Source organism: Ambystoma mexicanum, chromosome 6p (genome assembly GCF_040938575.1).
Source record: "Ambystoma mexicanum isolate Mex_15411 chromosome 6p, UKY_AmexF1_1, whole genome shotgun sequence".
NCBI lineage: Eukaryota > Metazoa > Chordata > Amphibia > Caudata > Ambystomatidae > Ambystoma > Ambystoma mexicanum.
In genome coordinates, this window is record NC_090935.1 from 906,725,241 (window position 1) to 906,752,662 (window position 27,422).

Sequence of the window (27,422 nt, forward strand, 5' to 3'; positions counted from 1 at the left end):
ACACAAGGGGGTGCAGGATTTCTCAGCAATATGTTCCTGGTGCACAGGGGGGAAAAGATAAGGGCAGTTATACATCTAAAGAGCTTAAACGAATGGCTCGCATACAATCATTTTAAAATGGAGGGCATCCACTTGCTCAGGGACCTCCTACGTACAGGGGATTGGCTAGCACGGCTAGATCTCAAGGACGTATATTTCACAATGCCAATAGTGACAGCGGATTGCAGATATCTGCACTTCTGATGGAAATGAGAGATTTGGTGTTTCAAGTGCCTCTCGTTCGGCATAGCATCCGCGCCTTGGGCTTTTACCAAGATAATGAGACCCATAGCCGCGGCCATAAGAGAGAGGGGATATCAAATTATAATTTATTTAGACGATATTCTTGTGCTGGGCCCAGACAAAGAGAGGCTTGTCAACAACGTGCGTTGGGTATTCAACCTATTGTCTTCGCTGGGATTTCTAGTCAACCTGGACAAGTCTCAGCTTCAACCAGTTCAGAGGACAGAGTTCTTGGAGTTCATGATAGATATCACAAAAGCTACTCTAGAACTCCAAGGGCACAAAGAGAGAGGGATCAAAAAAGAACTCAGAGCAGTAATAGCGAAGAAGATTATTTCGCTTCAGAGTCTAGCCAGGATAGTGGGACTGCTCGTAGCCTCAATCCAGGCGATATTTCCCAGACCGCTCCATTATCGAGCACTCCAGAGACTCAAGCTCAAGCACCTACACGGTGGGGTAGGTTATCACCAGTTAGTGACCCTAGACCATGAGGCAAACAGAGTTGCATTGGTGGCTGCAAAATATGGAGGCCTGGAACGGTTGCACGAGTTTCGGCGACGTACCAGATTTAGTAATAGAGTCTGACGCAAGCAGAGCAAGCTGGAAAGCCAGATGCGATCAAGAAGATACAAGAGGGAAATGGTCGGAAGAAGAATCGAAGCTACACATAAACTGTCTCAAACTCCTGGCAGGTTCCTTCGCAGTTCCAGCTTTCACCAAAGGCAAAGTCAGATGTTGTGACTTGCTCAAGATGGACAACATGTCAGCTGTACGCTACATAAACAAGCTAGGAGGGCCCAAATCCAGAATGCTGGCGGAGCTAGCAAAGGACTTCTGGCACTATTGCCTGCAACACCAGATCTCAGTAGCAGCAGAGTACCTTCCAGGAGCACAGAACATTGTAGCAGACTGGAATTCACAATATTTTGCAAACTCCAGCGATTGGAAGCTACACCCCTCAAGTGTTCAGGCAGTTACAGGAAACTTGGAGCCCCTAGACACAGATTTGTTTGCATGCAGACTGAACGCACAGACGCACAAGTACTTCAGTTGGAGGATAGACCCAGGGGCAGCGGGTACGGATGCATTTCTACACCCATGGAAAGGGGCAGTGTATTATGCCTTCCCACCATTTGTCATGCTCACGAGGGCCCTAGCGAAAGCCCGGAGGGAAGAAGCAGAACTTGTGATGGTTCTACCATTTTGGAAGTCCCAGGCATGGTTTCCAGTAGCGATGGAACTTTCTTATGATTTTCCGAGCATAGTTCTGCATCAGCTGGACCTTCTTCTCGGCCTGACCGGCCAGCGTCACCCGTTAATAGAAGCAGGCACGCTGCACTGGATCATCTGCAGGGTTTGAGGAAGAGATAGGAATTGCCAGGCATTTCGCAACTCACTGCAGACTGTATCAGAGACTCCTGGGCGCCTACCACCATTAGGAGTCATGGCGCTGCATGGGACCGTTGGTCACAATGGTGCGCGCAATAAAGTTTGCATCCCATTTCAGCCCCTGCAGTGCATGTTCTCAACTTTCTTGTGAGTAGATTTCAGGACGGCTGCGCCTACAGAAGGATAGGGGTCTATAGATCAGCGTTATCAGCAGGAAACGACAAAGTAGAAGGGGGTCCAGTAGGTGAGCACCCATCGGTCATACGACTTCTAAAAGGAATAAAGTTGAAGAAACCACCAGAACCTAAATACACAGTCTTATGGGACGTCAGAGACGTCTTTCGCCTCTTCCTCAGATGGCCAGAGAACGACCGTCTTTCCCGCTGTCAGTTATCAGAAAATCTAGCGATGCTGCTGGGTTTAGCAGCCTGCGGAAGAGTGTCTGACGTCAAGGCCCTAGAAGTAAATAGGAAAATGTTTTACCCGGAAGGTGTGGCTTTTAACGTAACGAAGAGAAAAAAAAGAGCCATTCCAGAATCATGTCCTACCCTTACTTCGCGGAAAATAAGAAGATATGCGTAGCACAATGCATTAAAGATTATGAGAAAGCGACAGTTCATCTTACACCACAAGACGTAACACAACTGCTTATAGCGCATAGAAAGACTCATCATGCCGTAGCCACTCCGACGATTGCTAGGTGGGTGAGAGAAGTGATGCAATGGGCTGGGACAGACTTGTCCTTATTTGGCACACATTTTGTTAGAGGGGCGATGGCTTCTAGAGCTTTCGCAGCAGGTGTTCCCTTAGAAGACATAATGAAATCAGCAGATTGGTCTTCAGAGTCTGCGTTTAAAACGTTTTATTTCAAACCTGTATCACATATAACGAATAGGGTAGTAGTAAGCTTTGAACAAGCATAATGCTTGCCTCCCATCTTGACATAGAATGAAGATTGCCCATGCTTACAGCGCAGGCCAGTGTTGATTCTATTAAAGACACGGAGGCAAGCATTATATCCCACCCAGAATGGCAAAAGTCTTGATGAATGTTATGTAGCTGCATACTGCACAAGGACTTTGGCACATTCCCGCCCTCATGGTGTTTTTTGCATTGTCCCGTAGGCGACGAACAGAAAGCGTCTTGGGAGAGACTGAAGGACCACAGGCTTGGATCATGACAAGGCGAGTTGTCCCGTTGGACCAGTGGAGCCGCTGTGTCTAGTGATCCCTTGGACGTCCAGAACGTGGGACAGATTTCTTTCAATAAATTGGACGTTTATACATGGAATTTTGTTATGGACAAAGAAAGAGGAAGGGACCTGGGGCTGGAGGATCTTATACCACGGGCAGGCACCTGACAGGCAGAGGAGAGGAGCCTCAGGACTACCAGAGGCTAGGAGGCTCATGGGGCTAGTAGTACCTAAAGGAGAGTGGTTTCAACTTAACTTTTAAACATTGCATTTACTTTTTCTCACAGTTCTTGCAGAAAACGGAAAATACTCAGTTTAAATGTTTGTTGTTTTGAAGTGCTGAAGTGACAGCAATAGAGAAATTAAAGCATAATGCTCGCCTCTATGTCTTTAATAGAATCAAGACTGGCCTGCGCTGTATGCGTGGGCAAACTTCATTGTTCATCCCACACTATGATGAATTTTACTTGCTCCCTGAAAAAACTCTTGCTCAGGGAATTGGGGGACTGGGATTGGTGGATGCTTAACGCCACCTTCATCGAAATGGATTATGGGCCTCATTACAAGTATAGTGGTAAAATTGGTGGTACATCCATTACCGCCAACTTTACTGCTATGCCAAATTCTGAATTTAGCGTTTATTCTGCTGGCAGAATTACCTCCAAAAATTTGAGGACATTCTGCCAAAAACACAGTGCTGTTACCTCCAGCAAAAAGGTGGAGGTAAATGCAGACATGTGACTGAAATCGTGCATCAGAACCACTCCGGAGGAGCACAAATAGGACACACCTACCCCCAACACACATCCAAGCAACATGTTGCCAACAAGATGTCAAAAATGGGATCCATAACCAACTACCATACAGCCAGCTCCAGCAGCATGCAAGACCCCCAGCAGGTAAGGAGACAGGCAACACAAATGCGCAGGAGATGTGTGCCGTACCACGTGATCGGCCATCCCAATGGACACTGACGGACAGCCAATTTGTGACCCTGCATTGTTTGTATCGTCCCACCATCACAGACTAGCACACCCAGACTATCATCAGAGTGCCATGGCAATGTGAACTGCCACCCCGCCCCCCGCTGAAGCTGTCAGTCCTACACTTCTGTGATACGGGTGCATGCAAGCACACTAATGGCACACTGCATGAGAGGTCCCAGTCCACTTAAACAAAGGTGTCGGACCAAGTCTTGGACGTGCACATGAGGCATGCCCATCAGCACATCTCCAGGACTATCACCCATGTGCAGTTGCATGCATCAAAGGTATGTTTCTACACCATTGCCCATACCCTCAACACCATACTAGCATTGGATTTCACACATGTGGCATTGGTGTCCCCACGGGCAATTGAGCAGGCATACCAGAACAGGAACCAGCACCATTCTGTGAATGTCCAAATGACATGTGACGCAGACTTCACAATCAGCCAATGCTGCATCCGATACCCTGGTGCCACACATGATACCGTGACACCGATGAACAGCACCCTATCAGCGTACATGGATACACACAGAGAACAGCTTACCTGGCCTGTCTAAGTAGCAGGCAATGCGAATAAGAAATTTCACTGTGACTCACATGGAGGACGTAATGAATAGTACACAACTACAAGTCCCATGATGCATCAACAATTACACAACATGCAATGAACCAAGACTGACCTACCCCAGTACACATACTTAACACATCCGACTACACAGGACCACCAAGCATGCATCAGTGTACCCATCAAACACATACCCTGACAAAGTATAGTCATGGTCCGTATATGGCCTACAGCCATATCAATAGCGACGACTGAATTGGTGATGACATTGCATTCACAAATAAACGTTGAATGATTTCCCATAAACTGCAAATGACTGCAACTGTAGCATGTATGATAGTTCCCATCCACTGCATTGAAATGGGGGTGCACCGTCCACATGCAATGCTGTGCTCACAGTGGCCAACATCACATCTGGACATAGACATATACCCAGACCCACACAACGCCACGTCTCACACAGTCCATACACGTTTTGCAGGTGACGCAGGCTATCTGCACTTACCATGACTGATGACACCTGTGAGGAACCCTGGTACACCACAGGAGACAGCCAACAATGAGGCCCAGAGGAGGACCAGGTCATACATAGTGCACAAATTTGGACTGCTGAAAGCCAGATTCATGTGTCTCCACCACACAGGTGGTGCCCTCATGTACAGCCCTGAGTAAGTAGGCAAAATAGTTGTCAAATGTTGCACAACCTGTGCATTCGAAGGAACATAGAAATGCCTCCAGATGATGCCCATCTCCCCCAACACCCCAGGCTCAGATGTGGAAGATGCTGCAGGTGACTACAGGGGACCATAGGACAGATGTGGGGAAGTGAGTTAAGGAACAAAGGTCCCCCAGGGACTCAAGGCCAATATCCGCAGATTAGTCCGAAAAATCAACCCATACCTCAATGCACATGCACTGAATTCACATGTGCCAACACTATGGAATACACACTGTATGATAAATCATGACTCAACTGTGATTTATTACCGTAGCAACCAACCGTGACCCACCCTCAGCCCAAACACAATCACCCACTAGCACTTCCTCTTGTCCCCTTTGTCCGCAGGCTTGGAAGCATGTGACGTACGACAGTGTGAACGCCTGGGTGGGGTGCTTTCCAACGACCCCTCAGCAGGGGTAGTGGACACTAAACTCCCCTGCACACTTCCCCAGAGATGTTCCATGGTGAGATTTATGCCCCTGGCCACGGTCTCATGGGAGGCCAATAGCTGTTCTGCCAGCTCCCATACCCCTTGGATCACATGTCTGTGGCTAGTATTGCTGTGGACCATGCTCCTGCACAGACGATCAACAGATCAGGACACCCATCTTGCTGCCCCCTGTATGACATTCTGCATTGCCTGGAAATGGCCCAATTGTTTCTATGCTATTGCACGCATCCCAGATGGCCTGCAGAGTGGGGCCCGGCACTGACTGTGGTGATTGTCTACGTCATGGACAGCATCATGTGATGAACGTCGAGCTGCTCAACTGAGGAGGATTCCTGTGGCATGACTGATGTGAAGGAGGTGAGGGTGAGAGACTGCACAGAGGGGAGGATTCACAGAAGAAATGCCAAACGGGTGATTTTGGTTGGCTTGATGTGGGGGGAAGGTGACTCAGACAAGCATGTCTGCAGAGGTTGCTGTGGCCTGCTGACATAGTAGGCTGTCGTCCCCACTCTGTCTCATGTCTGTGTCCGCAGTTACCCCAGCTTTAGTGGTGGTTGCCCCTGTTGCTGGTGGAGTTTCTTCCACAATTGTGTCCTATGGAGGCGATGTCCTTAGCAACAGTGGGTGTGTCAGTCGATAGCATGCTTCCATGGGGCCTTTTTTGGTGGCCCGCTCTGAGGTCTGTCTAGGCCTGTCGGCTTTGTGACACCGGTTGAAGCTGGTGTCGTGGAGGGTCCGGCCACCTCAGATGTTTCCTGGGTGTCTTGAGTGCCTGTTGAGACATTGAAACGTGCTTTAGTACATTGGTGTTGAGGTGCATGGCGAGTCAACAATCACTGTCATGGCATCACAGTGTGTTAGGCATCCGCAGGGACATGCCTCATGTCCCGCAGTGTGGAAGTATCATGCAATGATTCAGGGCGACCATGTGGTAGGTGTGGGGTGCTTTGCTTGCTTGCTTTGGAGAGCCAGCCGAGGCCTTACTGTACCACATGTACGTGTGCACATGTACGTCGGGACGGTTGATGCTTGGTTTGCATGTAGTGCAGTCAGCTGATTGGTGTCTATTCAGCTGTGCGAGAGTCATGTTGACATGATGTCAGACATAATTTTGTCAATGTGTCCCTTTGTGGTACAGTGCAGTTGCTGGGCTCGTCGGTTTGACACACACGTCCACTGTTGTTCATTGATGGACACAGGCTTTGTGATTAATTCAATGATTGCTGTGTTGACTGTGCATGGGTGACCAGTGTGCGGGCAAGGGTTTGTTGTGATGTGCACCATGTATGTGCATTGTTTCTTCTACCTTGCAGTGCAATGTTGATACTTGGCTACGTCATCCTCCTCCCCATCCAGTCTGGTTGTCGTGTAAGGGGTGTCATGGCTTTACTGGCTCATGTCGTTGTGGCCTACTGCCTAACGTGGATAGTTCATGCTTTTCTGGGGTTGATGTTGCATGCAAGCATTGCAGTATGTGTAATTGTATATGACTTCATGGTTGTTCATCTATGGGACCATCATTCACTCAGGTACTGATGCCGACCATGTGGAGGATTCCACTGACCTTGTCCTGCCACGGGGTGAGAGTTGGATTGGCTCTAAACTACCACCATCAGTGGCAGCAGTCTCTCTGCGGTGGATGGATATCAGGCTCAGTTACCGTGGCCTTCAGGTCATTACACCTTTTGTTCATGACCTCTGTACCGCGTTGGACATGACCTACGGCCACCACCTTGTCTCTGATCTCTGCCCATGTCACTTTCTTGCACTGCTGGCTCGTTTTCCAGTGTTGGGCCCCCACCTCAGAGTGGGCCACCACCTGCTTGGCAAGTATGGCTTCATCCTGCTTGGGCTAAATTGGGCTTCATCAACCTCATATCAGGCCCCTCGTCTTGCCCCTTTGCTCCTGACATGATTCCACTTGTCTGGAGGTTTGGATGGACCTCCTATGTCCTGATTTTTGACAGATTGCGTTTTCCAAAATGGCGCTGCAGTGTTTCCTTCTAACGCGATGACGAATTTCCGCTGGCGGAATTTGCGCTAACCTAAATGGCAGAATTGCTGCTGCACGCTCAGTGTCAGTGGTAATTCTGCTGAGCGTTACGGCTATTTGTAAGGAAGGCATGGTATCAACAGTAAAATGGACACAAGTGACCACAGTTCAGAGGTGGTTATTGAACTTCAAATACGCCTATCTAACCGTAAATCTAAAGATGGGAGCAAGCTAAGACCATCAAAAAATAATAATAACGCAGTCCTATTGATGTCTTGTCAAAATAAAAGGACTATACTAATAAACCTATTGCCAATCCCTACCTCTAAATACAAATAGTGTGGGAAACAATGTTATACGAAAGAAAAGTGTTCAAGAAATCATATGTCAGGATGTTCAGGCCGTTGGCCTCATTTCCCCACGTTTTGAGCATGGGACAAGGCGGTACACTCCAGTTTAGCACAGTCCGGCACAAGGGTGCAGTTCAAACTTCAGCATTAGGGCCTTCTATGCCCAAGTCTCTTCTTTCAGAGGGCCGGATGTGATAGACAAACAATACGTTCTTTTCCTCTCAGAAGTTCAAACGTATTCAACTTTACAGGTGACTCACTATTCTCCTTGGATCCCCCTCAGTCAGGCTCAGATCCGGTTTAACACAATGTTCAATCAGTCTCCCTCCGCCGGGCTTGGACCAATTTCATTCTCTTTAAGACAAAACTTATTTTATCCCAAAAGCTTTCAATTGATCTCCCTCGTTCGGGCTTGGACCAACTTAATTCACTTTGTCATTAATTTGTTAGGCAACATCGAAGACTTTCGATTGTGCACAGGATTTTTTTTGCCCCGTCGCAGGACCACTTCGATGCACAGTTCTTTGCCACTCTTTCACCTTTCTCCACTCTTAGATGGATACCTGTCAGAGAACTTCGAATGAGCATGTACGCGGTGCCGGACCACTCTGTCAAAGGTATCATATCTTAGTTACAAAGCTATCGACGCGGGAGGTCCTCGGGTACCTCTGACACACAATACAGGATTCTTCAGCCTTGTTTCCTGGTCCTATGCTTTCTATTCTCGAGGGTTTGTGAAAGTCATGGTTACTCATCGAAAAGGTCAAAAAACTTCCCGTCTTGTGATGCCCTTCTGCTTTGCCGTCTTTCTCCTCGTTTTAAACTGCCATCTTGGAACTGCTGCTTCCTTGTGTGTTTTGCATCGCTAAGAGAGTGCTCTTGTGCTCCGCCTTTTATCCATGTGGGGAAGTGTAGTGATAGTCAGGTGTGAGTGATGGTCAGGAATTGCCTGATCCTACCTGACCATTGTATTGGGACATGTCAGGTATACGGCTCAGGTATTAGTCTGTTATCTCTCATGGCGAGCTATCCGTGAGAAAGTGTTTGTGTTGTGAAATGGGTGGGGGTTGAGTTCCAAAGTATCCTATGGGGTAAAGGTGTTACAAGGAATGGGATATTGCGTTTAGCCATACGGTGTCCCACTCCCACTCTCCAAAGACCCCTCACCCAGGTGATCCTCCTGCACTAGTCCACCACCGCCGACTGGATCCAAAAGAGATGGCCGTGTCCTGGCCACCTGGATGACAGATCCCCGGGGACTAGCGGGTGAGGCGCTTTCAGGTTTCTCACAAATTGCTGTGTGCGCTCGCCCGCCAAGTTGGAATATGGCGGTAATTCTGCTGCACAATATGGCGGTAATGGTAATTCTGCTGCCAATTATGTCCCAGGTTTGTAATGAGGCCCTATATGTTTTATTCCTAAGTCCATAATAGTCACTCCAGAATTGATCTATTATCTTCCCTCTCTTCATCAGATAAATCCAGAGTGCATCTATAGGAAACAGGATTAACTCAGATCACACTTTTACTGACCTAATAGTCTAGCCAGACTGATTCGGCACCCAACTTTTTCAATTAGCGTTTAAATGGCCTATTGCTGAAAGACACAATTTTAGAGGAAAGAATATTAGAACACATTACCCAGTACTTCCAAATAAGCAAGAGAAGTGTTATTGGAATTGCTTTGGGAAGCCTGCTACGCGTTGCTCAGAGGAGAACTAATCAAATTATCCACCACAAACCATAGGTTAATACGATCTCAGATAGAGGCCTTGGACACACAGATCAATGCCTTAAAACATGAACATAAACAAACGGGCTTGTGTGAGATGCAGCGTAGGTTGAGATCTGCTAGATGGGTAATAGAGAGCTGCCAAAACAACTAAACTTTATTGAGTACCAAACAGTTTTATTAAAGCAAACAACATATAGGCATATAAATGGAGTTTGCCCCAGACAGAAACCATATGCACGTTTTGAAAGATCTTGATGGCATTCTAAAATCGGATGAAACCATGAAATGTAATTATTATACATTATCCTTCTTTTGAGCCGAAGGCCTGAATTCTGAGCAACCACAGACATTGACCAGCTACTACTCCCCACCATCACAGAGGCCTATAAACTCCAACTAGAACACCCAATTTAGGCAGACGAGATATCACTACCCATTGGAAAATCGCTGTGGCACAGATGGCTTTTCCATTGATTTTTATAAAAGATTCTCTGCCCAATTACTTGACCCTTTCACACGCCTTTTCAACCATTTTTTATAAAGGGTAGCTTCACAACACTCATGCCTGGCTCAACGCTCACTCTTTTACATAAACCAGGGAAAAATCACAAAGATTGCTCATCATACTGATATATAGCCATTCTAAATGGTGATGGCTCATATACTGTAAGGTTCTGGACTATCATTTAACCCCACTTTTACTGAAACTAATAAATGTGATCAGTCAGGCTTTATCTTTAAGCGCCAGATCCACAATAACCTCTGCATGATAATTAATGCAGTTGACATTTCTCAAAAAAATAAAAAACACTCGTAAGTCCTATTTGCGCTGGACTCAATCAAAGCATTTATAGATTAGGCAAACCTTTGGTTTTAGGCTCAACTTTGTAAAATTAATCCTTGCCAATTTCTACAACGCATCTAATAAAATCAACAAAAGAATCTCTAACAATATTTCCATTTACCGAGGCACATGCCAGGGTTGTCTTATCACCATTATTATTTGCCCTTGCTTTAGAACTATTTTCTCCAGGAATGACAGCTTAACTGCTGTGCTCCTGTGCCCTATGCTGTTTCCCTTAATATATAAACTGGAAATGTCAGCTCCAGAGGCTAAAAGACAGAAGGGAGTGGAGAAAGAAGATAAGGATGAGAACAGAGAAGATAAGCTTTTTGATATGCTGACCAAAATGACATTGGAGAGATTAAGGCAGACTTTTTGAAGTCAGAAGAAAAGTTTACAACGGTTGTCAAAAGGGTGGACTCTGCTGAAGAACATTTAAATGCGGTGGATGAGAGGACCTTGAAACTGATGGACCAGATCAGGGAACTGAGAGTAGCTAATGAGAAGATCACCTTGAAGCTGTCAGAGCAAGAACATTTCTCACAGAGAAATCTTCGAAAATGCAGAAAAAGGTAATGCCATTGATTTTCTGCATAAGAACTTGCCAAAAATGCTGAATTTGGATTCAGCAGTATGATTGGAAATAGAGAGAGCTCATCGGTCACTTGGACCTAAACCATCCATATGGCCGAGGCACATTATTGTCAAGTTCCTGAGATTCCCCGTGAAGGAGCTGGTGTTGAAGAAAGCTCGGGAGCTAAAGGACCTTGCCTGGGGAAGCAACAAAATAATGGTGTTTGTGGACCTAAGCAAAGATGTAATGGACAAGAGGAAGACTTTTTGGAGCTAAAATAAAAGGCAGTGAAAAAAACCTAAAATACTACATGATATATCCTGCAATTTTTAGGGTGGTGTTGGAGGGTCGCCTACACTCTTTCACTGAAAGCAAAACGGCAGAAGCTTTTCTAACAGACCTGGATCTTGACCCAATGGAGGGAACATCGTCTGGTTTGGAATCTAATGGTAGACTGAAAAAGAAAAAAGGGAGATCTGACTTGTATTAGATGACAGATTGGACTTGTGGATGTTTGATGGAGTTCTTTTTATTTTAAATCTGTTTTTTTTTATCCGTTTGCCACTTGTATATATTGTTGATCTTTATGGGGAAAATGGCTGATGCTTGTACACCGTTATTAATAATGGAATTGGAATACTTTAGGCCTTGAAAGAATACGGAGATGGGCTTGCAGCAATGTAAAATCCAGAGAAAAGCACCTTAATGCAAGCCACATTGGGTAAGGAACGTAACGGGACGTGTTGTGATACGGAACGAATGAGAAATTAAATTGCGTTCTGTTCAATGGGGACAGCTGTCATCACTACTTGGATCGTAAGGAGAAACAGAGGGTCAGGTGTCGAGAGAAAACAATGGTGAGGCATTCTATTGGGCTGCTATCCCGGTCAGTGCTCTGTCTGTCGGGTCCAGAGTAAGCCAGCGTTATCTGACTGGCATTTCAGCCACTGGTTCGCGTTTTCCATCAACAGTCGGTGAAGCAGGTATTATGAGAGGAGATATGGGTGATTGTTTAGCCAGTCCCCTTTCTTGTGCTTTCCGAGGAGCTGCTTTAGCAATCTGTGTCTGACACGGCTTGTGGTAGTGAGTCAGTCAGACACTCTGATTGTTGTGTTTAGGCCCGTGCACGACAGACTTCTGGGGGAGCGCTTCAACTAAGCTCAAGGATCGGGTCCTGTAGGTCACGTTTGATTTGAATTCCCTACAGCGTACGAGTGAGGGCTCTCAAACTGGACTTTCTAGGTAATGTGGCGTGGGTACTGCTTTAATTCTTCGTGTCGGAGGAAGCGTTTGATTATAACAGAGCACAGCTGTTCTGACTGGTATATTGGCAGTCCATATAAACCCATGGCTGTTAGCTGTGCATCACTATGCTTACAGGAGTTTGAAAGCATGTTATGACCGTGACCTGAAAATGTAATAGAACACTGATGGAATACTGTAACAACAACAAATAAAGTACTGATTGACTGTTACTTTACTTGAGTGTATGTATAGGAAGTGATGTATATGATACATGAGGTTGGGAATGATAAGAAGGCTTGTGGTAAGGGAGGTTTTTTTTTAATAACATATTGCGTATTGTGTCAAGTTATTTTATAGTTACCATACTGATTCAGTCGTTGCAATTGGATGAGTGAGGGGTTGCATTGTAAACCCATGTCTGGGGCTGACCCTAAAATGCTCACAGCAGTTAGTATTACTGGGAGTATGAGAAGCCTTAACATATGTTATTATTTGACAAACTAGTTGGAGTGTTGAGGTCATCAGTAGAAGGGGATTTGAACTAGTGGCAATTGCAGTAGGTGTTGTTGGAATGTGGGCATGGATATATAAGAAGGGGTATGTTAAATGTGATGATGATAGGAAAGATGATGGTTTCTGGGTAGATGGAAGAGATTATTTTTTATGGATGATAGACACTAAAAGGGCAGTTAATGGTGAGAAAGTAGAGAATGTGGTTGATGGGATGCACTAGATATAGAGGTAATGTAATGAATATATTGTGCATTACCATATGTGATGAGGAGAAGCAAAGTCGGCAGATAATGGGGTTTGGCGTAATGGGGGGGTTCACATGGTTATTGATAGAATAGGGTATGTATTGATTGTTATATTCATGTTAGGGCATAGGGTTTCTGGTGGATATGGTTCAGAATACTGTATTTGATGTACATATATATGCTTATTTTAAGTCTGATGTTTATCAGATTGGAAAAGTTATGCAAAGCTCAAGCTTTCGTTACTTGTCAGTTGTTTTCCTTTTCCTTTTCCAGACCCTCCCTCCTGAGTATAACGGTTGCTGTATGGCTATGTTTAAGCAGAGTATAGCGGTATGGTTCCATTGAATTTTATTTCATGGAATGTTAAGGGGATTGGTAATGCTGTGAAAAGACGTAAGGTCTTGGCAAGGTTGTGGAGGTGTAGAGCTGATGTGGTTTTCCTTCAGGAAACTCATTTGAATGAGCAAAGTGAAAGTTTATTTGTCCAACTAAAAGTACTGCCAGGTAATTTCAAATTGTTATGATTCTAGGTCTAGAGGGGTATATTGTTTAAGAGGGGTCTACCGATTAAAATTGAGAAGAAGGTTGCAGATGGGGAGGGTCGGATTTTATTGCTTGACATACTATATGATGGCAGGAAAATGACAATTGAAACTGTATATGCGCCATGCTCACCTAACGTCAATTTTCAGTCAGTTAGGTTTCTTGCTAGATGGTATGGAAGGTGAGTCGTTAATTTTAGGAGGTGACTTTGATATAGTGATGGATAGTAAGATGGATCGGAAGTCAGAATGTAGATATTATAGTGAAAAGATTAGTGAAGAATTAAGGAAATTTGTATTCAAATATGGACTTATAGATGTATGGAGAGAGCTTCATCATGGTGAAGAGGAATACTCATTTTATTCACCTGTACATAATTCGTACTCAAGAAATGATTATTTTTTATTAGTAATACACTAAGTAGCCAGTTAGTGACCTCAAATATACTGGAAAGGGGTATTTCTGATCATGCTCTATTAAATATGCAGTTACTTTTGAAGAATACGGTAGAAAAATCTAAAAGATGGAGAATGCAAGCCAGCGTATTAAAGGATAGTTTGGTTACAGTGGGTTTAGATGAGTTTATTAAACATTATTTTGAAGAAAATGAAGATTCAGCCAGAATCAAGTCTGTTTGGGACTGTTTTAAGGCAGTATTAAGGGGGGAACTGATAAGTAGAGATACTCGTGCAAAGAAGAAAAACCAAGAGGAGGCTAGAAATTTAGAAGTGGAAGTTAAAGAAATGCAAAAGGTTTGTCCAAGTGATGATTTAGACCAAAATAGGCTAAAATTGAAAACAAACTGGAAGCAGAGTTGAAGACTCATGTACAGAACTTGGCAGGTAAAGACATGTTTTATTCGAAACAGCTGTTTTGGGAGTTTGGTGATAGGAATGGCAAATTATTGGCTAATAAGCTTAGAGGGTTGATAACTGATACATGTGTTTCTTCTATTCAAACGAATGAGGGTAATCTTTTACATAGGAATGGAGAAATCTGTGAATATTTCCTGAGTTTCTATGAGATGCTGTATAGGGAAGAGCTTAATCCTAATGCAAATAGCTTAGAAACATTCTTTGAAAAGATTTCTCTTTCTAAATTGGCCCTTGAAAAACAAGACTTGCTTGATTCTGCGATTGAAGTTGCTGATGTATGTGCTGCCATATCACAAATGAAAGATGGGACATCACCAGGGCCGGATGGTATAGTTTCAGAATTCTATAAGAAGTATGATGCTCAATTGGCACCAATTTTATGTGAGCTTTATAATGAATTTATAGCATCGAGAGCAATGTTTGATTCGTTGAAAGAGGCACTGATTATTGTGATCCCAAAACATAATAAAGATCATAGAAAGTGTGGGAATTACAGACTTATTTCTTTGCTAAATGTAGATCTAAAAATGTTTTCAAAAATATGGGCTAATAGGTTAATGTCATGTATGGGGGAACTGATTGATGAGTCTCAGGTGGGTTTCATTCCAGGGCGGTTTGGATACGATCATATAAGAACTGTGTTACATGTGAGTGGAGAACATTATGGGAAAGACTTGAATAACGTTATTGATTTTTTCGATGCTGAAAAAGCCTTTGACAGGGTTAATTGGAAATTTATGGAATGAACGTTAATAAAAATGGGATTTGGGCAAGTATTTATGAAGATGGTGGAGTGTATGCATCGTGATGTTAGGGCTCAAGTATTGGTTAATGGGGTAATTTCAAAATAATTTTCCGTTGTCGAAGGGCACGCGACAAGGCTGCCCACTATGGCCATTTTTGTTTAATTTGGCACTAGAGCCTCTTGCTGCTTACATTAGACAATGTGAATTGATAAAAGAAATTATTGTTGGGAAGGTTGAAGTAAAAATGTTTTCATATGCTGATGAAATGCTGCTTTTGTTGTCGAATCCTGAAGTATGTGGGGATGTAATAAAAGATATATTTAAGGAGGTAGGTGAACTATCGGGGCATAAAATAAATTGGGATAAAACTGAGATTTTTCCATTGTCTAAAACCTGTGATAGTAACATTTTGCACTCTTGGAGCTGTAAGTGGTCACCAGGGGGCGTCACATATTTAGTAATATATATTATTGGAGAACTGAGTAGAATAATACAATGTAATTTGGATCAAGTAACCATGAAGATATCGTTACTGATTAAGAGATGGGAGAGGTTGAAATTGAGTTTATGGGTGAAAATTAATGCGATTAAAATGGTTCTCTTGCCTAAACTCTTGTATGTTATTCAATCCATTCCTTTATTGATATATAAAAAAACAATTAATAAAAATTGATAAACTCTTTCAATCCTTTTTATGGGGACCTGGGAAAAAGCCTTGTTTTCCAAAATACATACTGATGCAAAATGTTGAAGAAGGTGGATTTGGGTAACCAGATTTAATGAAATATTACAGAGCCTTTTTACTTCAAAAAAGTTCATATTACTTTAGAGAAAAGAACACTAAGGAACCGATTTGGTTGCGCATGGAAAGAGAAATTTGTGCACCATATAATCTAGGAAATATTTATAGCATGGGTAAATTACCAAGTAAAAGGTTAAAACTGATCCCAGTGGTGGCAACCAGACAGGTGATAGGGTTGTGGTTTAGGGAAAATGGACAGGGTTATGGCTTCAGCCCTGATGCTTCTATATGGCATAATGAGGCATTACAAATTAATAATAAATGTCTGAGCTGGGTAAGTTGGATAAAAAGGGGAATTCTGAGGCTGGAAGACGTGATGGATAGTGACCAATTGCTGTGTTTTGAGGAATTACAGCGTAAATATGACTTAGGACGGAGAGAAATGAATAGGTATTTGGTTTTAGCTTCCATGATTACTCTGATGAAGGATATGGCTAGTGGCTCAGTTGGCAAATTAGCAAGTTATTAGAAGGACAAGAATACAGTTTACGAACTTAAATGCAATTCATACCTATAGAAAAGAAACATCAATTAGCATGGACTGGATTGAAGGAAGCTTGGTCGCATGATGTTAATAGGGTTATTTCTGATATGGATTGGAGAAATGTTCTGAAGGTGAATTTGAACTTGGGAGCAGATATGGGTTTGCATTTGCTTCGGCAGAAAGTTATTGGAAGGTTGTATTGAACACCAGTGAAGATGTTTAAATTTGGGCTACAATCAAATGAATTATGCTGGTGTTGTGATATTGGTAGAGGTACTCTTTTACATTTACTGTGGGAATACCCGAGAGTGCAATTGTTTTGGAAGGATGTAATTGATAGGATTGATTTAATTTTTGGAATACACTTGCAAAGATCCGCAGCAAACATAATTTTACTCTCACATAAATAAAGATGTGTGCGTACTAGAAAGCATACTTGCTGGATAGACAGGGCCTTAATGGTGGCAATTAAGCTAATCCTCAGGATTTGGAAAACGAGGAAAAAGCCTAATGTTGAAGAGTGGTTAACAGAGTTGCAGGTTTTATCACAATATGATAAGGTTTCATTGAAAAATAAAAATAAAGAGGCGGACTACACGATGTTATGGGGACCGTTTGTGGCTCTTTATGAGTGATATGGTGGTGAGGTTGTAATAATATATGTGGCATCTATGAGAGTAGTTGGGGTGAGGCGAGGGGTTGGTTGTTTTTGTTTTTTTCTCTTCCCGCTTGTGTTGTCTTTTGTGTTGTTTTGTGTATACCTATCAGTATGTTTATTATATTTCACATAATATGGTTATTTTGTTAGAATGAATAATGTATGATACTTAAGATGTTCTGCAATTTTGGTTATTACTGATTAATGTTAGACATTGTTTACTTTATATGAAGTTATTGTTTATTACAAACTCAATAAAGTGTTAAAAAAATGTAAAAAAAATGTAGACAGAACCTTCTTATCACAGGAGTGAAAACTGTCTCAACTACTTATAAACTAGCCATATTTGCAGCTGATGTGAACTTTATGACAATCCCCAAATACACCTTACAAGCATAAGTAAAGGTACTAGATCAGTTCAAATTATTTAAAGGCTATACTATTAATTATGTCAATTCCTGTGAACTTAATATAACATCACCTGACACTGATAGCCAACATCTCTTACACTGGTTCCCCTTTAAACTGGAATTTGGGAAACTCAATACTGTGGCATTTTTCTTACATGTTCCCATGATACCCTTAACAGACATAATTTTCCGGATCTCCAATGCAACCTATTTCAATACCTCTATCTCTGGAAAACCACTGAAAGGTCTTGGCTTGGTAGATTGACGGCAGTTGAAATGTACTTACTCCCACGCCTGCGTTATGTCTCCCGAGCCCTCCCTATTAAAGTACCACTTACAACAATCCGAAAACTACAAACTAAAAAATGAGATTTGACAAAGAAAACCTCCCTGAATATCTAGGAAAATTCTGACGCATACCAAACAGCTAGGTGGAATAACGATACCCAATATCCACGACAACTTGATAGTGACACAAATCTCAGTGCTATTTGATTTTACAGATACCCATCAAGTTAAGAAATGGAAAGAGTTCGAACAGCTGAATCTCGATGTTCCCCTAGCCACCTTTCATTGGCTCTCACCTAAAAACCAGCCACCAAAACCCATCATGAGGGCTTCCACTCATTAGCATCTTCTACTGGGAGGTAGAGGTCCGAAAATGTCAACTCACCACCCACCCCTGGCCCCTTACTAACAGTTTTTCAAAAGCCTAGTTTTACACAAGGCATGGGAGAACCTGCTTTCATTAGATGTAAACAGTGAAAATAACCAAAAATAAATAATGAATTACTTTTTTGGTGAATACAACATAACAAAAAAAAATATCAAATTTTGGGGTAAAAGTATATATGGGGGTGGGGTAATGGATTCAAAATAAAAAGGGGGCAGGGGGTTGAGGTGGGGTCATAACACTAGGGAAACAGGGGGTTTAGGGGGATGCCTCAATTTGAAAAACAAAAACAAGTTAGATATTTTTTTGTTATTTCAAATTCATAAAGTTTCCGTTATTAGTGATTTTGTTATAAACACATGGAACCATCCGGCTCATTTCAGAAAACCAAAAGATTAGCTACATAAGTTGCATCATTGGATATCCCAACCTGAAATAAGAAACGGTGGGAGTAGAGATTTGGCAGCCTTTGCAAAATGTACATCCTTTAATCTTTCAATGCATAGGATAACCAACATATATAAAATACTACTAAATGACAACTATATTGAAAGAAGAGCTAGAATGTACGTATCATCCCACCCTCATTCTAAGACATTATAAAGAGTAGAGGTGCTACAGAACAAATCACTTAACTCTTGGTAATGTTCTTTCTGATGGATGTTCCTCCCATAAATTCCTCATCTATGATATCCATATCCCAGTGGAGCTGTTCTCTTGAAACGTTTCCACCGCCAGGAGGTGCAGCGAGGCTCCTCGTCGGCTCCGTCTGATGCTTTTACACCCCCCATGCGCAGGATATGACATTGGGGCCAATATATATAGCAGCGCTGCATAACCTCAGTTTCACCCTTTTTCTCTAGCACTCTGAAGCTCAGGGAGTGTAGAACCGACGGTGTACTAACTTCCCAAAAAGAGGGGTAGATAGGGAGGGGGATGAGGATTCAGTGGGAGGAAGATCCATCAAAAACATTGCTGAGAGGTAAGTCATTTGTTCTTATAATGGATTCTTTACACTCACGGATTTCTCATCTCTGATAGACTCCCAAAGCAGTACGTAAACCTGGAGGAGGCAGCAAGAACACCACCTAAACCAGAAAACTCTGGAGGACAGCCCTACCAAAAGGGGCGTCCTGGCCCGCCAGGGAATCCAAGCAGTAATGCTTAGCAAACGTGTACAAGGATGCCACTTGCCAAATATCCAGGACTGGGAGTGGGACTCCCCTCTGCAGGGCAGAGCTGGCAGCCACTCCTCTGATCGAATGAGCTCAGGTACATCCTTACCAGCCAGATCATCGCATTCTGAGATGCAGAGAATTATCCACCTGGACAGGGTTTGTTGGGTCACAGCCCTGCCAGCACGAGCACCAGCATAACCAAAGAAAAGCTGGTAATCGTTCCTAGCCTCTCTAGTATGAGAGACGCAGAACTTAAAGGGCCTGTATCGGGTCCATATGATGGAACTGTTCCTCCGCCTTGGAAGGGTGAGGTGGAGAAAAAAATATAGGGAGATGGACCGTCTGAGAGAGATGGAAATCCAAATCCACCTTCGGCTGAAAGGAATGTCTCACTCTCAACGTCACCTTCTCTTTGGAAAAAAACAAATAGGGAGGTAAAACATATAATTCCTGGAGCTCACTCACACGTCTTGCTGAAGTGATGGCAACCGGCAAGACCACCGTAATGGTGAGCAATCTAATAGAACATGATTGAAGGGGCTCAAATGGAGCACCTATAAGAAACATTAAAACTAAATTCAAATCCCACACCGGAACTACTAACTGACACAGAGAAAACTGGTTACACAAACCCTGCAAGAACTGCATAACAGTGGGAATTGTGAAAAACAAGCGTTGTTCCGGGGACCTCTTAAATACCGAAATAGCGGCATGGTAACCCTTTATAGTGTCCATCTGCAGGCCTGCATGGGCGAAAGATAGCAGAAAATCCAACACGGGGGACAGAGGAAAGAATAAAGGGCCCACCAAATCGAAAATGTACACCACCTTCAGACATAAATGGATTTCGAGCGGGTCTCCAAGCTGACAGGAGCAAATCGAGTACATCGTCCGACAAGACTAACTCCTTGTATCTCAGCCTCTCAGTAGCCAAGCATGAAGGTTCAGGCTGCGGAGGATTGAGTGGAAAACCTGCCCCTCCGAATGGGAGATCAAGTTGACTCTCCTAGGAAGGCAACAGGGGGGGCAGATGGACATAGCCAGCAACTACGGATACAACGTTCTCCGGCTCAGTCTGAGGCGATCAGGACCATCGTTATTCCGAACAGGTGCCAACACCTGAGAGCCAGCGGAATGACAGGGATCGGCGGGAACGCATACGGGAGGTCGAAAGTCCACTTGACCGTCAGTGCATCCTCCAGAGCTACACGACGAGGAAATTCCCTGCAGCAGAACAACTCGCACTTCCTGTTGTCACTGGGAGTGACGAGGTCCACTTTAGGAGTTCCGGAAAGAACTGAAAACCTTGCCCTGTCCCTAGTTCTATCACTATGCTGGACCCATTGTAAACTGCCCTCCTGTTCCTTGAACTCTCGTATATCACTCTGTTGCCCTTGAGCTCGGTTTGCGTGATTTAAAATGCACCATACAAATACATAGGAGAAAGGTCTCCTCACAGATACTTAACAATAGACCTATAAAAGCGGATGCCTTGTGGGTGGGGCAGGTTGCTGTGAGATTTTCTGGTAGTGTGAAAATATAGCTCTATGAATTGAGGTGTAAGACAATAAAGGTGTCACTGTCTTTTGTTTGAGCTTTGTTTTTCCGACATAATACCTTGTCCTGGTCTTAAAGTTGATCAAAGACAATCCCTCCCTCGTCCTCCTGGAAGGAACTGACACATCACTGCCCAAGAACCTTACAATGGGCCAATTCACACATCACTAGCACTTTGTTCAGCTGCAGGATAACAACCTCTTACACCACTAGGTAACTGTACACTAGCGTTCTATGTTCATTTTTCACCAGTCATTTTTTCGATGGTTTTTTTGCTGATTTCATTTTTCAAAACACCCACTGAAAAATATTTTTTTTCTTTTTGGGGTGTCCCGCCTAAGCTTCCCTTCCCCAATTTATTTAACTCTATTTTGGATCCCCGCTATATAGCCTTCACCACACCCCCTATGTTATTAGATGGGTTTTTTGGAGAGAAAAATCAGCAAAACACCCATCGAAAAATTACTGGTGAAAAATGAACATTGTACCGTATTCTAGAACTGCAGCATTTTCCCACAAACTTCAACGATTTTCAATTAACATATAAGATTGAAATCTAACAAAAAGTACACCTTTTAAAACCAAGCTCCCCTTTCCATTGTACATTCTATAAAATGTAAACATGTACCTTCCTTTCATGTCTTCAATTGCAAATAATTTGCTCTTTCCTATGTATAAAATGGGCACTTAACTAGCTTTCTGTTGCAGGCAATGTCTGCAGAGCGGTTGTATTTTACAGCCAATGTATATACAACATTCCTCGCACACACTGTAAAAAAGTATTGAAATGGAACGGGTTCACATGAAATCATACAGTATTATTGTTTTATCCATCAAATTCATATTTCCCCTTTAAAATATGAATTGTTTCAGTTATGCTACTACTGGTTGTGAAAGAGATCCATGGAGACTTTAGAGCTAGCTGAAAAACACATGGTACTAGCATAATAAAGCCATCCTCTACGCAATATCCTGTGTTATCTTTTACAATTTTCTTCAAAACAAGAACCTGTGCTGTCAGTTTGGCTAACACAGTATTCCAACATCTATATTAATAATTAAAAATCTTGTGCAGTAAGACAAAGGTGGTGTTTGCATTAGGTCTTAATGGTGCCTGTGGTGCACAGAAAAAAATTAACTGAGGTTAGAGAGCAGGAGCGTATACAGATATATAGCTCTGTATATACACGCACATGCCTTTGACCTCACTTCGAGAAGCACATAGTGCCAAGATCTACTGACAGATTCTGCTTGGAGCTGCTCCATAGCCCCCTTTTGGTTGATTTATAATTTCTGAAACAAAAAGATGAGGAAAATGTGCAAGAATGGTATCCATTAAAAAGGGGCTCTATGAAGGTTGAGCAATGTGATTTAATACACTGATCCTGAAATCACTGTGACAGCGCCATACTGTAACAAAGTATGTGTTGTAATTGTAGGTTATGGGCTGAGAAGTGTTGTAATGAGTCTTGGTGGTCTCGTGGTTCAAGTCAAGCGTGTTGTGAAGGAACATTGGAATGTTATTGTGTGTGTGATCTGCTGGCATTGCATGTGTGGCAGTTGAACATCAGAGCTTTCCGGATGGGATGGCCGATGTTTTACCTCGCTAGTGACATACGTTGTACCTACAATAAAGATACATGAACGCACAGTGAACCCTTTGCCTTCAATTATATCAGTATGCATGATTTCAACAAAATCCTATGTCACACAGGATGTTCTGACTGGCACTGCTACTGTGAAAGATGATGAGGGTCTGGCAATACTGAGCAGAAACAACAGTAAAATGAAAATCAATATCAGAATTAGGAGGCTCTCCCTGAGGTGCAATGTCAGAGAGTGTCGTACTTGCGAGGATAGAGATAATTTCAGAAAAATTGAGGCTCATGGAGTGTCAGCACTAGCATCATTATAGTTCTATTCTGGAGAGCTCCATAGTAGGTCTGAGTCTGAAGAGCTAAAAGCTTGAATTCCTTGTCCTCTTGTAAAAGTCTATGAACTCCTTTCTTTCGCTAAAGTGTAAGACCATGAAGAACATTAAACGACAATTTGAAAGTTCTCATAACATGATTGTATCCTATGTAATTATGGGTGTCTCTCAGTGATATTGGATGCACTCTTGTTTCCTTCACCTTAATCCTTCAAAAACGGAATTCCTCTTCTTTCCACCTTCTTCTACTTTCCCTTCCCCTACTTCCTTCTCTTTCTTTCCCCCATCTTGCCAACTTCCTCTGATACTGTGCACAATCATGGGGTTCTTTTCCATTCTGCTCTCTCTTTCATTTCAAGTATTAGCCCCATAGCACATACAACGATTTCACCTATTCAATATTTGTAAGACTCAAGACCTTCAGTCTCTTTCAGTTCCACAAACTTGAATCTCTGCTTTGGTCTTCTCCAATCTTTTTTACTGTTCCTTCTTACTTATTGGTCTTCTGCATATCAGCGTTCTCCCCTCGGATCAATCTACCATCTTTCTATTCGCATTCGACTTTCTCAACCTAATCGCTCTTCCATTTCTTCTCTTCACTCCCTTTCCTGGCTCAACCCCCAAGCTCATTGGGGATGGGTGATAGGAACCAAAAGTCATATCACAATATTGTTGGGCTGAAGGGAGATATACGCTATATATCTCAATGTTGTTTTGTGGGTTAAATGCTCAGTTGTGAGCCGCCAACTTCAGGTGCGATGTCACAAACTCCTTTATTTATAAGACATTGATCAAAGTAAAGTGCAAATACAGGGTTCCTCTTCCGGTTTGAGAATACACACAGCTGTGTTAATATCAAAATGTAAATAAAAAAAATTGTAGTATATGTAATAATGTATATATATGTATTTATCTCGATGTTCACGATATTGGCTCATCCTACATCGATGTTGAAAATATATCGATATATCTCCCAGCCCTAAAGCTCATTTTATTTTATTTTTTCTATCTTGTCTTCAAGTGCCTTCATGGCTCTGCTCCACCATAGCTTTCTTCTCTAATTTCCTTTTATGCTCCTCCTCTTTCTCTTCACTCTCATTCTATTTTTCTCCCAGCCGTGCCTAAGCCACCCTCTGCTCAAACTCACTTTCGCTCTTTTTTGCACTTGGCATCAAAGCACTGGAACTCTCTAACCCTCTAAATTTGCTCTTCCAAGTCATTGCCTTTATTTCGTTCTAAGCTTACATTTTTCCTACTCTCAACTCCTTAGATCTTTCCAGACTAGCCATTGTTTCTCATTATTGCACATTTTCATTTTAATCTTGTTCAGCACTTAGGCATAAGTGAAATATAAACAACTTAATACCAATCAATCCACTGCACTTTCTATAGTTTTTCAATCCGCAAGGTTGTTTGCTCTTTTTGAGAAGAATCATATAAAGGAAATTAAAAAAAGAACAGGTACAAGATATATACTTATAAAGAAAGCATGGCCAATAGTTATGGAAGCTTTAGGGCACTAGTTGGAAAATACAGGCATTTTTGCTTTTGGATGGCACCACTTTCTGTCACAGGCATCTGTTTCTACACGTGGTGCCACGTGGAACAACTAAAATGGTTTCCTGTGTTCCTCCCCGATATAGGTAACAGATGAAGAATCTGAAAACATAAATTATCCCTTAATACCTTTGATATTCTCACGTTAGTAACTGATAAACCCAATGTTCGATACAGATGTCATAAAGGCTATACATAGTGAAGAATCATATTTAAAACCATAATTTGTAATGTGGCATATAATGCTATATTAAACCTTACAAAACATGTAGCAATGTATGCATGATCTAATTCCAAATCACATAGGCATAATAATAAAAACTTTAAAATGAGCAAATACTAAAAGAAATATTCTCTTGGCTGATAGTTATGAATACCCTCCAAGAAACGAACCTTCTTTCTTATTCTATGCTATAATATTGTATTGCACTTTATACTCTTTGTTGAATGAATACTTACCTGGAAATGCCCCGAGCCTTGAACAGAAAACACCAGGTACACCATGCTACTCTCCCAAAAGGCCCGATTTAGTTTACGCTCATTACTAGGCGTTGTAGACCAGATTCCTTTTTGTTGGGATATTTCAAGATTTCGCAGGTTACTGCTCTTCATTATAAAGTAACGTATTGGCATGTTGGGTCTTGGTGATGGAGATTTGGAACCCTGCATGAAGACACATTGCTCAAATAGTTACCAAAGGGAATGGGTAAGGCTGTGCTCACTGCTAATGACAGGAAATGATAGGGCTGGTCAACATATGAATAAATATCATCGCCAAATGTAATAAGAGTTCAAAAAACACTTTGTAATTCTGAACCCCTGGTAAAACAAGATTGTAAATGGTTTTGTTAGCAGTCCAGGCAAACCTAAAATAATGGGCAGTTAGGCTTACTGTATTATTTTTAAATGTATTTATAGGTTCCTTTAAGAGCGCACACGACACCAAGCAACGTCAGAGAACTGTACAGAATAACATATACCAGTTTCAGCATTAGAATACAATACAATTTAAGCTGTATCAGGCTAAAACGGCAAAAAGGTTTAAGTTACTTACCTGTAACTCTTGTTCTCCAGCTTGAGTCTGGCATGGATGCACATGCTCATGAATATTCCCTGTCGTCATGCTGGGAATCCTTGGCAAAAGAAAAACAGTTTCCCTTTAGCTTGATAACTGAATTTCTCCTCTAAATCAATGAATGTACTTTAAGTCATGCTGCCCCCATCCAATGACAGTCCTCTGCCTAAGCTCTACCCCTGGTGGCTATCTTCAGATTTGTTAAGTACGTAAAGTGGCAGTATGAACCAAGAAGAGCCACAGAGGGGTAGGCAGGAGGGTTTGCATGTGAATCCATGCCACACACGTGTTACAGGTAAGTAACTTAAACCTTCTCCAGCATGGGGTGTGGCATGGATTCAGATGCGATTTGTAGGATACATTTAGCCACTCAGCAGAATTCCTCTCCATTTCGAAGCTGCATTTCAGCAGTTACCAGCAGAATGGTTGCGCTTGCTCCTTTGAGCACCATTGCCTTGCATCAAAACTGCGTTTTGCAGCTACAACATGATGGCTGCACTGTCTTGCCAAACACTTATCGGGCAAGATGGAACAGGGAGCACACTGAGAAAGGTTGTCTATGGGTTGTCTTACATGCACCAAGGAAGAGTATTGAAAAGCGGCGCTACTTTGCTGCTTGCTAAAAATTTCCCATTGTAAAAGGAAATATTTTACATTTAAAATGATGCCGTTCTGATGCTCTTTTCATTTATTCAACACTACACTGCTTTTATCAGTGAGACCCTGCTATGCCCATCCATATTCAGATTGTGCCCCAGCAGAAGAGAGAATTATCACTGAATGACAGGCTATGGCAGGCATGATCTGGGAAATCACCAGAAACTTTACTCTCAGCCGTAAGGAAAAACGCTTGACTTTTGTGTTAGGGAGAATTCTCTGTTTAGGCTGAATTTCCTAACCTAGTGAGTCCCCCAGCAGCTTTGCTGGATTTTTGGGGTTTATTTTTTTCTCCTGCCAAGAGTGAGACTCTTTTACCTCACTCGTGGACATGACTTGAGAGTGTTTCTGTGACTTGCTATGTGCTTATGGGCTATGGGGTATTTTTTCCCCATAGGCTATCATTGGTTTTTGAATGTGTGTTACACAGCACCCTCAGTGCAGTAACACAGGGGTGTCATAGTGACCCCCAAACATAGACTCCACACCCTGGGACTGACTACTGTCTCCCTGGGTCTGTAAAGTCACCATTGACTTTACTAGTCTTAACTTAGGAACTTAACCAGTACAAACCATCATACTGTGGAAGTACTGGTAGGGGCAATTAGATTGCCCCTGGGTCTGTTGTCGAGGGGGTACTGTCCCGTCCCCCCTCGCCGAGTTCTGGCTGGTGGCAGTGGATACCACGGAAATATTCCACCGGAATATTTCCCAATGGGATTTCCCATTGATTTTAATGCACCACTTTTTGGTGCAATATTAAAGATACCGCCGGTTTATTTATTTAATATAAATTCACCGGTTGGGATTTTTTGCCAGAACTCGCCGCCAAAATGGCGTCTAGGTTCATTTCAGTAACCCTGAACCCGAGTCGAGCCTTTGTTCCACTTTTGGCGGGCTTCTGCACAGAAGCCCTCCAAAGTGGTGCCATTCTGTCTGGGTACCACAGGGGGTGTGGGAGGGGGTTTAGGCACCCTGGACTGAGTTGCCTTGCCAACTCATGTCGCACTCTGGTGTGATTGGCCCAAGTGGTGAGCCGCCCCGCTCACCACTTAGCATGTTTGAGTGACAGCTAGGCTGTATGAATGGGGGTTTGCTGCATAAAAGCAGGGTTTTTGGGACTGGTTCTTCAGAAGTCGCCACAGGACCTAAGAAGCCGAAGAGGGAGAAGCCGACCCGACCTGCCAAGA

At 42.8% G+C, this 27,422-nt stretch overlaps 1 protein-coding gene across 3 annotated transcripts in view; it reads right to left on the reverse strand.

Annotated features, from left to right (window-relative positions):
- Positions 1-27,422, reverse strand: part of YTHDC2 (YTH N6-methyladenosine RNA binding protein C2) — a 2,707,399-nt gene that overhangs the window by 287,732 nt on the left and 2,392,245 nt on the right. For all 3 annotated transcript variants that reach the window (XM_069625524.1, XM_069625523.1, XM_069625522.1), the window contains exon 28: positions 24,960-25,163. In XM_069625524.1, coding sequence (XP_069481625.1) covers positions 24,960-25,163 — 204 coding nt within the window. The remainder of the gene's footprint in view (positions 1-24,959; positions 25,164-27,422) is intronic.